The sequence below is a fragment of the Scyliorhinus torazame genome, chromosome 11 (assembly GCF_047496885.1).
Source record: "Scyliorhinus torazame isolate Kashiwa2021f chromosome 11, sScyTor2.1, whole genome shotgun sequence".
NCBI classification, from domain to species: Eukaryota; Metazoa; Chordata; class Chondrichthyes; order Carcharhiniformes; family Scyliorhinidae; genus Scyliorhinus; species Scyliorhinus torazame.
Genome location: NC_092717.1, coordinates 182,600,618 through 182,614,035, shown reverse-complemented (window position 1 = coordinate 182,614,035; position 13,418 = coordinate 182,600,618). Strand labels below are relative to the sequence as shown.

At 45.5% G+C, this 13,418-nt stretch overlaps 1 protein-coding gene across 3 annotated transcripts in view; it reads left to right on the top strand.

Annotated features, from left to right (window-relative positions):
- smarcc1a (SWI/SNF related BAF chromatin remodeling complex subunit C1a) overlaps positions 1-13,418 on the top strand; it is a 288,801-nt gene that overhangs the window by 178,928 nt on the left and 96,455 nt on the right. For all 3 annotated transcript variants that reach the window (XM_072468117.1, XM_072468118.1, XM_072468116.1), the window contains exon 21: positions 2,364-2,525. In XM_072468117.1, coding sequence (XP_072324218.1) covers positions 2,364-2,525 — 162 coding nt within the window. The remainder of the gene's footprint in view (positions 1-2,363; positions 2,526-13,418) is intronic.

The window sequence follows — 13,418 nt, the reverse complement described above, 5'->3', positions numbered from 1 at the left end:
GGCCCAAGAATGCATCCTCGGGCAGGAGCCACCTCGTGTGTGTGTGTGTGTGTGTGTGTGTGTGTGTGTGTGTGTGTGTGTGTGTCCACTTACTCCATGGCCATCACCGGAGGTCCACCGATATTATCTCAAGACAGCTTGGGATGAGCAGTAAATGCTAGCCTTGCCAGTGATCTAACATCCCATGAATAAGTAGAAATTAAAATTCATGTTCTTTATCAGCACCTTTTTTGTTCTCCCCTCCTTCCTGCTCATTATCAGTCATTCTTGGTTACATAAACAATGCTTTTACAATTGTTTTATTCTTGTCTTTAACTTGTACTTAAGTTAGGGTAAGGCCTAGGATGGTCAAGGACATCAGCTACTTGCAATTTATATGCTGTTTCAAGCAAATGGGAAGGTACTTCATCACCCAGGGTTCCCTCAGACCCCAGTGGGAGGGCCCAATGGGGGATAAAAATGTGCTTTTTCTTCTGTATGCATCTGCGAAAGGCAAGGAACATGTTGCTTCATTGCCAGGGTAAATATGTGCACTTACTAAACCAGAATGATCACATTTGGTTGATGGGTCTTTAAAATATTCATGAGACAACAGAGCGCAGTCCTTGTCTGACCTTATTAGAGTTTTACTGTTTAATGAGCTGTCGACCTTCACTCTGCCACACATGATTATGACAGATTAATGCGACGCTTGTCTTTGACTTCAACAATGAAATTGAATAAATGGAATCATTCGTCTGACTGTGTTGTACCTTCTCTTTTAGAAGGGTGTATGATTGTTGAAATTTCATGTCCTGGAAGGTAATACCTATACAACTGTGGTGACCTGTGTTTGCTGCTGGAGCCAGCAGGCAAGAGGACAGACAATTTATTTAACCCCTGTGATTATGAGGGTTAGGAACAATTGGAGGGGGCATAATTGCATGTTCCATCCCAGGATATCTGGTTGATCTTTCTGCAATTCTCTAAACAGCTTTGCCGTTACCTCTTGGTTTCAGAATTGTTTGAAGAACCTTCCTTTTTAACAAAAGGATAGATTACAGAGGATAGGACTGTTCTCCTAGTTAAGATTGTTGAGAGGAGATTTGATAGAGATTCTCAAAATCATGAGGTGGGTGGGTAAGAGTAGCTAGTGGAGTGCCAAAGGGATCAGTGCTGGGCCACAATTATTTACAATATATATTAATGACTTAAATGAGGGAAGTGAATGTGTTATTGGGTGGCACAGTGGTTAGCACAGTGCCACAGATCCAGGTTTGATTCCCGGCTTGGGTCACTGTCTAGCGTGGAGTCTGCACGTTCTCCCCGTGTCTGCGTGGGTTTCCTCTTGGTGCTCCGGTTTCCTCCCACATGTCCCGAAAGACGTGCTGTTAGTAATTTGGACATTCTGAATTCTCCCTCTGTGTACCCAGAATGTGGCGACTCGGGGCTTTTCACGGTAACTTCATGCAGTGTTAAAGCCTACTTGTGACAATAAAGATTATTATTATTGTTGCCAAGTTTGCTGATACAAATATAGGTAGGAAGGCAAGTTGTGAGGATGACAAAATACAGAGGGATATAGTGAGCGGGCAAAGATTTGGCAGAATATAATGCAGGAAAATGTGACGTTATGCATTATTGTAAAAAGAATAAAGGAGCTGAATATGATTTAAATGGAGGCAGACTGCAGAAAACTGCAGCACAAAGGGAACGCTAGCATGCAAGTTCAGCTGGTAATATGGAAGGCAAATGGAAAGTTGGCCTTTATTTCAAAGGGAATGGAGTATTAAAAATAGGGAAGTCTTGCTAAGACTATACAAGGCACTAGTTATACCAAACCTGGAATACCAGGAACAGTTTTGGTCCCCATATCTAATGAAAGATATACTGGATTTGGAGGCAGTCCAGACAAGGTTTGTTAGGTTAATCCTGGGTTAGGGAGGGATTTTTTCCATGCGGAGAGGTTTGAGTCGGTTGGCCTCTGCTTATTGGAGTTTAGAAGAATGAGAGGTAACATTATTGAAACAAACAGGATTCTCAAGGGCCACGACAGGGTAGATGCTGAGCGAGTTGTTTCCCCTTGTAGAAGAGTCTGGGACCAGAGGGCATAATGTCAAAGTCAGAGGTTGTCCATTAAGACGGATACGAGGAGGAATTTCTTCTGAGGGCAGTGAATCTGAATCTAGAATTCTTTACTGTAGTGGGCTGTAGCGGTTGGTGTTCAAGGCTGAGATGGACGTTTTTAATCTGTTAGCGAATCCAGGGTTATGAGGATAAGGTTTCAGGAGATGCAGGAACTGCACTCTACTATTCCAAGCCATTGTTAAATTTCCCATTTGACCAGTTGTTGCATTTATGAATAATTGTATTTCTTTTTGCAGAGGAATTTTCCCATGTGAGGGAGGAGGTGCCAGTTGAACTGGTGGAGGCTCATGTGAAAAAAGTACAGGAGATGGCCCAGTCTTCTGGGAAAGTGGATCCTTCATATGGCCTGGAAAACAGCGGCATTGCAGGCACTTCTCCAGAGGAACCAGAGAAAACTGGTAAGTTGTACTGACTTTTCCTGGAAATCCAACCTGGTGTGCTCCAGACGAGACCCCTTGCTCCCCCCATGTTATGATTACGTTGTGCCTTGTTTCAAGCTAAGTCCCCATCAGCCACTGTTTACACTCCTCTTGCATGCTTTGTAAGAGAGCTACATTTAAAAATAAACTTGTCTTCCAAGCAATGTTCTGGCTAATGTGCAGCTTGGAAGCTAAATACCGTAGATTCTGGAAAGTTGACATAGTACTCCGGTTTGGCAAAATCTGTGGAGAGAGTAACCGAGTTGATGTTACAGGTCCTTGATCTTTCATCAGAATTGAGGAAAGATGAAAATGTAACTATTTGTGAGTAAGTGAAAAGGGGCAAGAATAAAAGTGGAAGGTCTGTGATAGGGTGGCGTGCAGGAGGAATTAAATCATAAAAAGTTACATGGTGCAAAACCCAAAGAAGGAGTGTTTTGAGGCCTTGCCCAGTGAGAAAATAAATGAAAGGGTAACTGCTGAATCTCCTACTCGCATGAAAAGCTGCGATCGGAAAGGGAGAAGATATTAAGGAGTGACTGAGGAATGGATTGGAGGGAGCAGTCCATTTGGAATGCTGAAAGGTGGGGGGAGTTGGGAAGATATGTTTGGTGGTGGCATTGCCCTGGAGGTGGCACAAATAGATCAGGATAATCCGTTTAACACAGATTGGTAGGGTGGAAGGTGAGATCAAGGGCAACACTTACCATGGTTGCAGAAGGCAGGGCACGGGGTGAGAGCCAAAGTCCCTGAAATAGGTCAGAAATTGTCGACGACCGTCTCAACTTCACTGAGGAAAATTCGTAGTTGAAAAAATATCAGACGACAATGTAACCTTCTTTCCAAGTGCTTCCTTTGGGGAGGTCAAGTACATACTGGGTGATAGCTTTGTTCAATAATCTGTTCCATTTGTAAGCATGACCGTGGCCTTCCTGTCACTCGCCATTTCAATTGTGCACCTTGTTTCTGCTCTGGTCTTTCTGTCCTCAGTCTGCTAGTGTTCCATAGGAGCTCAATGCAAGCTTGAAGATCAGCATCTATCCTTTCGACTCTGCCCTCTACAGCCTTCTGGACTCAACATTGAGTTTAACAATTTCAGATTTGTTTTTGTTGTTGTTGCTGTTTTTCTTGTTCCTTATTTATTCTTTTGTTTTGGATATGGGCAGCTGTATCCATTCACCCCTCATCTGAATTCATCTTTTTGTTTCTTCACCATTGCCACTTATTTTGTCAAAAAGGTCTTTTCCGCTTTCGTTTTAACTTGGTCACAGTCCCAATGATGTCTGCTTGACCTTGTAGATGTGGAAAGATTTTTTTCATTCACATCTTACCTTGGACAGCTACCATTGACATTCATTTGTCTTGGGTTCCAGCAGTAATTATGACTTTTTAGAAATCTGCTATTGATAATTGACAGCATATTTAATTACCTTTTAAGGCTTGCAGGGAAATTACATTTCAAACTGTGATGATTATGGCTCGGTATTGGTGCAATATGAGGATTTTTCTTTCTTTTGCTTCCCCATCCATCCGTATGACATGTATTATTTTTGGTCAAGAGTAGGATTGATGACCTGCCTGACATTTCAGTGTTGGTTTATGACCTGCTGTTGGGAGGAATGCAGTAGCTAGCAGTGATAAGTCCAGTTGTGGAGCATCATGGGCATGTGCTACATGCATTGGAGCTGCAGTGATTGATGGGCAAATACCACACAAGTGTAACACTGACCATTACAACACATTTGCTGATTTGTGCTTTTTTGAGACACTCAAAGAAAAATCAGCTGTGTTCTGTTGTCTGTCTGAAATCTCCTCTCCCAATGTACATCACAATTTACTTGCAAGATGTTAGAACTGCACCCCACAAGAAGCATGGGAGGGCTTATTCAGGAACTTCAACACATTATAGGGGAAAAGTCAATTCTGCTTTTTCCAGTGATGAAAACCACCTGGCCTTTGCAGCTCTTGTCATCATCCTTGAATATATTTAAATCTGTGACATAAGCTGACTCCTGTGGATTCCTTGAAATTGGAATATTGACATTTGACTGCTAATTTAACTTGAGTACAAGTGACATGCTGATAATTGCTGCATTTATTTGTTTTCCTGTGCCCTCGATAAATTAATTGACTTCCTGCCTAACTAATTGAGAGTCGGTTCATTTTTTAAAAATGAGTCTCCGTTTCCTGATTGCAATTTAATGTTTAAGTTTGTGATGCAGTGAGTTTTATTTTTTGGCCTTCACCTTTTCAGAATGGCAGAAACCGATCCCAACCTGGTTTGAAAACTAACCATGTGTGGTTTTTCATAGTAGTTTTAACATCAGTGGAACTGCCACCTCCATTTTTAGTACTTAAATTACCTTCAATAAGAAATTGGATAAAACCTTTAAGCAGAAGAATATTAGGAAACAAAGGGACAGGAATAGGCCATTCAGCCCATCGAGCCTGCCATGTCATTCAATGATGTCATGGCTGATCTGTGGCCGAACTCCATATAACGACTATTGGCCCATATCCGTTAATATCTTTGCTTAATAAAAGTCTATCTCCGATTTAAAATTAACAACTGATCTCACTTCAACTGTGTTTGTGGGAGAAAGTTGAAAACCTCAACCAGCCTTTGCGTGAAAAAGTGCTTTCTAAATCTCTCCTGAATGGTCTGGCTCTAATGTGTAGGCTATGTCCCCCGTTTTATAATCTCCAACTACTGGAAAGTTTATTTTTTTATCTGCCCTGTCTTTTCCTGTTACTATCTTGAAGACTTTGATCAGATCCCCTTTAACCTTCTAAATTCTAGTGAAAAGAGGCCCCATTTGTGTAATCGCACCGTGTACCTTAACCTCTGTAGTCCAGGTATCATTTTTGTCAACCTATGTTGCACTCCATCCAAGGCTAATGTATTCTTCTTAAGGTGGTGCCCAGAACTGCTCTCAGTACTCCCAAGTGGGGTCTAACCAGGATTTGCATAACAGCATAACTTCTGTGTGTTTCTACTCCAGTCTTCTAGATATAATCCTCTTGATTTTGAAGATTACAAAGTAATTGAGATCTGGTGGAGGAGCTCCAGTACAATAGAAGGCCATCCACTGAAATTTGATTTTTTTTTTTGGTAGATTTTTATTAGGTTTGTTGAAATGAGTATCAAAACTGTGGTACAGATCAACCATGACCTAACGGAATGTCAGAACAGGCTTAGGTATTCCACTTGTTCATGTGTCCTGTGATTTCTTTTTGAGGTTGCCACAACTTGCATTTATGTACTGTACTGTCTTTATTAGTAAAATATCCCCAGGTGCTTCAAAGGAACATTGTCAGGTGACATTTGATTTGGGGCAGATATCGTCTTGGCTGAAGAGGTACGTTTTAATAATTTTCTTGAAAGAGGGAAGAGTGGTGGATAAGCTGAAATCAGCCTTTAAATGGCTGAAGGGCACAGCCGCCAACAATGCAGCGAAGAAAATCAGGGATGCATGAGACGCCAGAGTAGGAGGAACACCGCTCTTGAATGGTTATTGGGCAGGGGAGTTTATAGCGATTGGGAGGTCAAACCATTGAGGTATTTTTAAAAGAGTTTTTAATAAAAAAGAAGTTGCTGTTGGGTTGTGAGCTATTGTTGGCCACTGAGGGCAGGAGTGGTAGGGGAGCAGAACTCAGTGTGAGGTAGGGTATGAGCATCACAGTTTAGGATCTGCTGATTTTTTTTTCATATGGGTGGGTGAAGTGGGTGACAAACAAAGTGATTAAACAATTATTTTTTTGTTATCTTTGCCTTTTATGTTATCACTACCTATCCCTTCCCTAAATGAATATTCACCATTGAGGTTCACTGCACAATTGGCTATTTTGTCCGATGTGCCAGTGCCAGTGCCACCTCTTGGCTAAATGAATTTTAAATTAATCCCACTTTCACCTTCTGTCCTGGTGCAAGCTTCCGCAAGCATTGGCCTCTCACTGGCCCTGCACAGGTGCTTGTGTCTCCTTTGCATCATACTTTTACTTTCTCTTTTCTTTTGAAGATAGACTTGTGCTTTGGGAAAGTTTCATTGTTTCCAATACATTTTTGGTGAGTTGTGACTTTTCCACGTGAACCTAAACATTGAAGATACAACCATTTGAAAATTAATCTTACTGTAAATGCTCTGCTACTGTATGGGAGAGGCTGGGCTTTCAGGTTTTGCATTTTCTTATGACCATTCATTATACTGATGCACGCTATTCAGAACCGCCTACATACAGCATTCTTTCAGAGGCGGAAAAGCCTTTGGTAATGGTGTTCATGAGAGCGAGGTAGCTTCCTGCCAGCTGGCGTTTGCTGTGGTACTTTCATGTCCCATTCATCACGCTTGGCCTGACCAGTCGAAAAAGCTCAACCATCCTCCCTCATCAAAGTGCAGCTGGGTAATTGGCTCTGATATGCTGGCATCTGCATGCAGCAAAGTGAGCTGTTGAGATGCTTTTCCTGTTCTCAATTCTAGAGACATGATGTTTGTTTGAAAGCTTTTTTGCATGTGTAGTTTTGAAAGTGATGAGCTGCGGAGCATTGTCCATGTTCAAGTTGACTATGATGCTTCGGTTAACAATTGCCAGCCGTGCTGTCCAGCTTGTCAAACAACACCGTGTTTAAAATAATATCTAAGTAGTTGAATATGCAAATCTTGAGTTTCCCCACCATTGTTCGTTGATTTTTATTTTAGTAGTCTGGTTGCAATGAAATACTTATTGTAAAGTACTTTATAAAAAAAAAACTATGTTTCAGGAATTTATTGGAGCACTTAAAATGCTCTGGAGAGAAAGATGGTAGCCATTTGGTGCACTGCCAGATGTCCCAGTGAGTTGAATGACTCAGTTCTCTTTTTGTGGTGATGGTGGGGGCATTTTCCATTTGTAGCAGTTCATACGAAGCTTGAGCTAAAATTGCTAACTATACTAAATCTATGGCTTTCTGACCCTGAGGCACGTTTTTACAACAACCCTGTAGTGTTGTCTCCACTCTGTACGTCCCAGGAGAAATTGTGAATATTTGGGGTTAAGTTATCTTCTCTCTTCTACGGAAAATAAATTTTAACCCCATATTTCTCTTATCCTGAAGAGTTCAGCCACCCTGAGCTCGTAGTTACTTTGTGTATCACAATGACACATGAAATTCTCCGAAGGTTACCGCCACTGTTCAACAGAATGGACCATCGTGATTATGCCCAATCCTGAAACACCTAACACTGATCGAACAGTAAGATTTGGAACTTTTAAAAACATTATTTGCTGTACAGCTAATGCCTCTCAACTACCCCAATCAAGACCTAACATCTCAATTAATGCTTTTGATGAAACTTCACAAAATCTAGGCTGGCATTATGGTGCACTATTGAGGGTGTGTATTGTTGGAGGGGTACATCTTTTGCAGCACTACTTTGAACAAAACGCATGGGGCTGGATTGTCCGCTGTCGGGATTTTCCGTTGTGCCGGCAGCGCACCCACGCCTGGGGATTTCCCAACAGAAATCCTATTTGCTGGCTGGTGGGGCAGAGAATCCTGCCATCGGCGGGGGTGCGCCGCACCAGTTTTCTGGTGCGGCAGGACGGAGAATCCTGCCCCGGATCTGTCTTGTGTCTTGATGAATACTTATCCAAAACAAACAACATGCACTGCACTCAGTGAAGTTTCTTTAACAAAAACCTCCATAACTACTTTTAGGAACACCAGCACCTCTAAAGTCCCCTCCAATTCCTGTACCTTCACTTCGGGTGTCGGTGGCTACATGGATGACAGGAAGGCATATGGCATGCTGGCCTTCATCGGTCGGGGCATTGAATATAAAAAGTCATGTTGCAGCTGCACAATACCTTAGTTAGGCTTTGAAATATTGTGTACAATTCTGGTCGCCACACTACCAGAAGGATGTGGATGCTATAGAGAAGGTACAGAAGTTGCTTACGAGGATATTGCCTGGTATGGAGGGCATTAGCCATGAGGAGTGGTTGGATAAACTTGGTCTGTTCTCACTGGAACGACTGAGGTTGAGAGGTGACCTGATAGAGATCTACAAGATTGAGTGGCATGGACAGGGTGGATAGCCAGATGCCCTTTCCTGGGGTAGGAGAATCAAGTAGTAGAGGACATGGTTTATAGGTTTAAAGTGCATGGGGAAAAGTTTAGAACTGATGTGTGAGGCAAGTTTTTTTTTTTTTTTTTTTTTGCACAAGAGGGTGATCACGGATAGTGAGCACAATTTTGTTCGGGGAAGATTAAGGGGCAATTTAGCGTGGCCAGTTCACCTACCCTGCACATCTTTTGGGTTATGAGGGCGAAACCCACGTAAACACGGAGAGAATGTGCAAACTCCACAAGGACAGTGACCCAGAGCCGGGATCGAACCTGGGACCTCGACTAACCACTGCACCACTGTGCTGCCCTAGGTCTTACTAACTTAATCAAATTATTTGAGGAAATAACAAGGATGATTGAGGAGGGCAGTACAGTAGATATTATCTACATGGATTTCAGAAAAGCATTTGACAGATCCCATATGACAGACTGATCAGAAAAGTGAGATCTCATGGGATACAGAGGAAATTGACAGGGTGGATCCAAAGTTGGCTCAGTGACCAGGAACAAAGGGATCGATGGATATTTTTGCAAATGGAAAACAGTTTCCAGTCGTGTTCTACAGGGTTCAGCATTGATATCCTTGGTGTTTGTTGTACATATTTTTTAAAAATATATATTTTATTGAAATTTTTTTCCCCATAGCAACATTTTTCCCGCTTACAAAACAAACGAAACGATAACTATAACAAAACAGAAATGTTTTAACTTTTTAACAATAATAATATACAAGTAACAAAACCTCGCACTCTATTGACCTATACTCAACTAAGCCCCCCCCCCCCGGTTGCTGCTGCTGGTCATCTGTCTTCCCTCTAACGTTCCCCTAGGTAGTCGAGAAATGGCTGCCACCGCCTGGTGAACCCTTGAGCCGATCCTCTCAGGGCAAACTTTATCTGCTCCAGTTTAATAAACCCCGCCATATCGTTTACCCAGGCCTCCAGTCCGGGGGGTTTCGCCTCCTTCCACATGAGTAGGATCCTGCGCCGGGCTACGAGGGACGCAAAGGCCACGACATCGGCCTCTTTCGCCTCCTGCACTCCCGGCTCTTCCGCAACTCCAAATAGAGCTAACCCCCAGCCTGGTTTGACCCGGGCCTTCACCACCTGCGAAGTCACTCCCTTCCAATACCCTTCCAATGCCGGGCACGCCCAAAACATATGTGCGTGGTTTGCCGGGCTCCCGCCACACCTCCCACATTTGTCCTCCACTCCAAAGAACCTGCTCAATCTTGCCCCCGTTATGTGTGCTCCATGTAGCACCTTAAATTGAATCAGGCTAAGCCTGGCGCATGAGGAATAGGAATTTACCCTGCTTAGGGCATCAGCCCACATACCCTCCTCTATCTCCTCCCCTAATTCTTCTTCCCACTTTCTTTTTAGTTTGCCCACCGACTCCTCCCCCTCTTCCCTCATCTCTCTATAAATCTCTGACACCTTGCCCTCTCCGACCCACACCCCTGAAAGCACCCTGTCCTGTATCCCCTGTGTCGGGAGCCGCGGAAATTCCCTCACCTGTTGTCTAGTAAACGCCCTCACCTGCATATATCTCAAGAAATTCCCCCGGGGTAACTTATACTTTTCCTCCAGTGCTCCCAAGCTCGCAAAAGTCCCATCTATGAATAAATCTCCCACCTTCCTAATTCCCAACTGGTACCAGCTCTGAAATCCTCCATCCATTCTTCCTGGGGCGAACCTATGGTTGTTCCTGATAGGGGACCCCACCAGGGCTCCCCGCACCCCTCTCTGTCGCCTCCACTGTCCCCATATGTTCAGTGTTGCCGCCACCACCGGGTTTGTGGTGTACTTTTTCGGTGAGAACGGTAGCGGTGCCGTCACCAGCGCATCTAGACTCGTCCCTTTACAGGACCTTCTCTCCAGCCTTTTCCACGCCGCTCCCTCACCCTCCATCATCCATCTACGTATCATTGCCACATTGGCAGCCCAATAATAATCTCCCAAGTTCGGTAGTGCCAGTCCTCCTCTGTCCCTACTGCGCTGAAGGAACCCCCTCCTTGCTCTCGGAACTTTCCCTGCCCACACAAAGCTCGTAATGCACCTATCTATTTTATTAAAAAAGGTCCTGGTGATTAAAATGGGGAGACATTGAAATACAAATAAGAACCTCGGGAGGACCATCATCTTAATTGCTTGCACCCTGCCCGCCAGCGATAAAGGCTGCATGTCCCACCTCTTAAAGTCCTCCTCCATTTGTTCTACCAGCCGTGTCAGATTAAGTCTGTGCAAGGTTCCCCAGCTCCTAGCGATCTGAATCCCCAAGTATCGGAAGTTTCTTTCCACTTTCCTTAGCGGTAAGCCTTCTATCTCTCTACTCTGGTCCCCTGGATGTATCACATATAATTCACTCTTCCCCATGTTTAACCTATACCCCAAAAATTCCCCGAACCTCCAAGATTCGCATAACCTCTATCATCCCCCCCGCTGGGTCCGACACGTATAGCAATAGGTCATCCACGTATAACGAGACTGTGTTCTTCTCCCCCTCTAGTCACCCCTCTCCATTTCCTGGAGTCTCTCAACGCCATGGCCAGAGGTTCAATTGCCAACGCAAACAACAATGGAGACAGCGGGCATCCCTGTCTTGTTCCCCTATATAATCGGAAATACTCCGATCTATGTCGACCTGTAACTACGCTTGCCGTTGGTGCCCCATAAAGTAGTCTAACCCAGCGAATAAACCCGTTCCCAAACCTCCTTAACACTTCCCATAAATACTCCCACTCCACCCTATCAAATGCCTTCTCTGCGTCCATTGCCGCCACTATCTCTGCCTCCCCCTCCACTGAGGGCATCATTATCACCCCTAATAGCTGTCGCACGTTAACATTCAATTGTCTCCCTTTTACGAACCCTGTCTGGTCTTCGTGCACCACCCCTGGGACACAGTCCTCTATCCTCGATGCCAGCACCTTTGCTAGCAGTTTGGCGTCCGCGTTCAATAGTGAAATAGGTCTATAAGACCCACACTGCATCGGATCTTTGTCCCTCTTCAAAATTAGCGATATCGTCGCCTCCGACATTGTCGGGGGTAGTGTCCCCCCTTCCCTGGCCTCATTGAACGTCCTCGCCAACAACGGGGCCAACAAGTCCACATATTTTCTGTAGAATTCCACCGGGAACCCGTCCGGCCCCGGGGCCTTCCCTGCTTGCATGCTTCCCAGTCCCTTAATAACCTCGTCCACCTCAATCGGCGCCCCCAGGCCTGCCACCGCCTGCTCCTCCACTTTCGGGAACCTCAATTGGTCCAGGAACTGCCGCATCCCCTCCTCTCCCTCTGGGGGCTGAGACCTATACAGTCCCTCATAGAAGGTCTTGAACACCTCATTTATCTTTCCTGCTCTTCGCACCGTGTCTCCCTTTTCGTCTCTAATTCCCTCTATCTCCCTCGCTGCTGCCCTCTTTTGCAGTTGGTGCGCCAACAGGCGACTAGCCTTTTCCCCATATTCATACCTCCTCCCCTGTGCCTTCCTCCACAGTACCTCCGCCTTTCTGGTGGTCAGAAGGTCAAACTCGGTCTGGAGTCGTCTCCTCTCCCTGTACAGCTCCTCCTCCGGGGTCTCTGCAAATTCCCTGTCCACCCTTAAAATCTCCCCCAGTAATCTATCCCTTTCCTTGGCCTCTGTTTTCCTTTTGTGGGCCCCAATAGAAATCAGCTCTCCTCTGACCACCGCTTTTAGTGCTTCCCAGACCACTCCCACAGGGACCTCGCCGTCGTCATTGACCTCCAGGTATCTCTCGATACACCCCCTCACTCTTGCGCACACTCCCTCATCCGCCATCAGTCCCACATCTAATCGCCAGAGTGTTCTCTGCTCCCTGTCCTCTCCTACTTCCAGGTCCACCCAATGTGGGGCATGATCCGAAACCGCTATGGCTGAGTATTCAGCTTCTTCCACCCTAGAGATCAACGACCTTCGTAAAACAAAAAAATCTATCCGGGAGTACACTTTATGGACGTGGGAGAAGAAGGAATACTCCCTAGCCCTGGGTCTAAGAAATCGCCATGGATCCACTCCCCCCATTTGGTCCATAAACCCCTTAAGTACCTTGGCGCTGCCGGCCTTCTTCCAGTCCTTGAGCTGGATCTATCTAGCCCCGGGTCCAGCACCGTATTGAAGTCCCCTCCTAAAATCAAATTTCCTGCCTCCAGGTCCGGAATACGCCCCAGCATCCGTCTCATGAACCCCGCATCGTCCCAATTTGGGGCATACACATTAGCCAACACGACCTCCATTCCCTCCAGCCTACCACTCACCATTTCATATCTACCTCCACTATCTGCTACGATGGTCTTTGCTTCAAATGCTACCTGTTTCCCCACCAAAATGGCCACCCCTCTGTTCTTTGCGTCCAGTCCTGAGTGGAACACCTGTCCCACCCATCCTTTCCTTAGCCTAACTTGGTCCGCCACCTTTAGGTGCGTCTCTTGGAGCATAACCACGTCTGCCCTTAGTCCTTTCAAATGCGCGAGCGCTCGGGCCCTTTTTATCGGTCCATTCAGGCCTCTCACGTTCCACGTGATCAGCCTCACTGGGGGGCTACCTGCCCCCCTCCCGTGTTGACTAGCCATTACCTTCTCTAGGCCAGTCCCATATCCCGCCTCCGCGCTCCCGCTCGCTCCCCCAGCGTCGCATTCCGCCCCCGACCACCCTCTCTTTAGCCATTTCCTTTTGGATTTCCGCAGCAGCAACCCAGTTGTCCGTCTCTTTCCCCCCCCCCCCCCCCCCCCCGCTAGATCCCTATCTA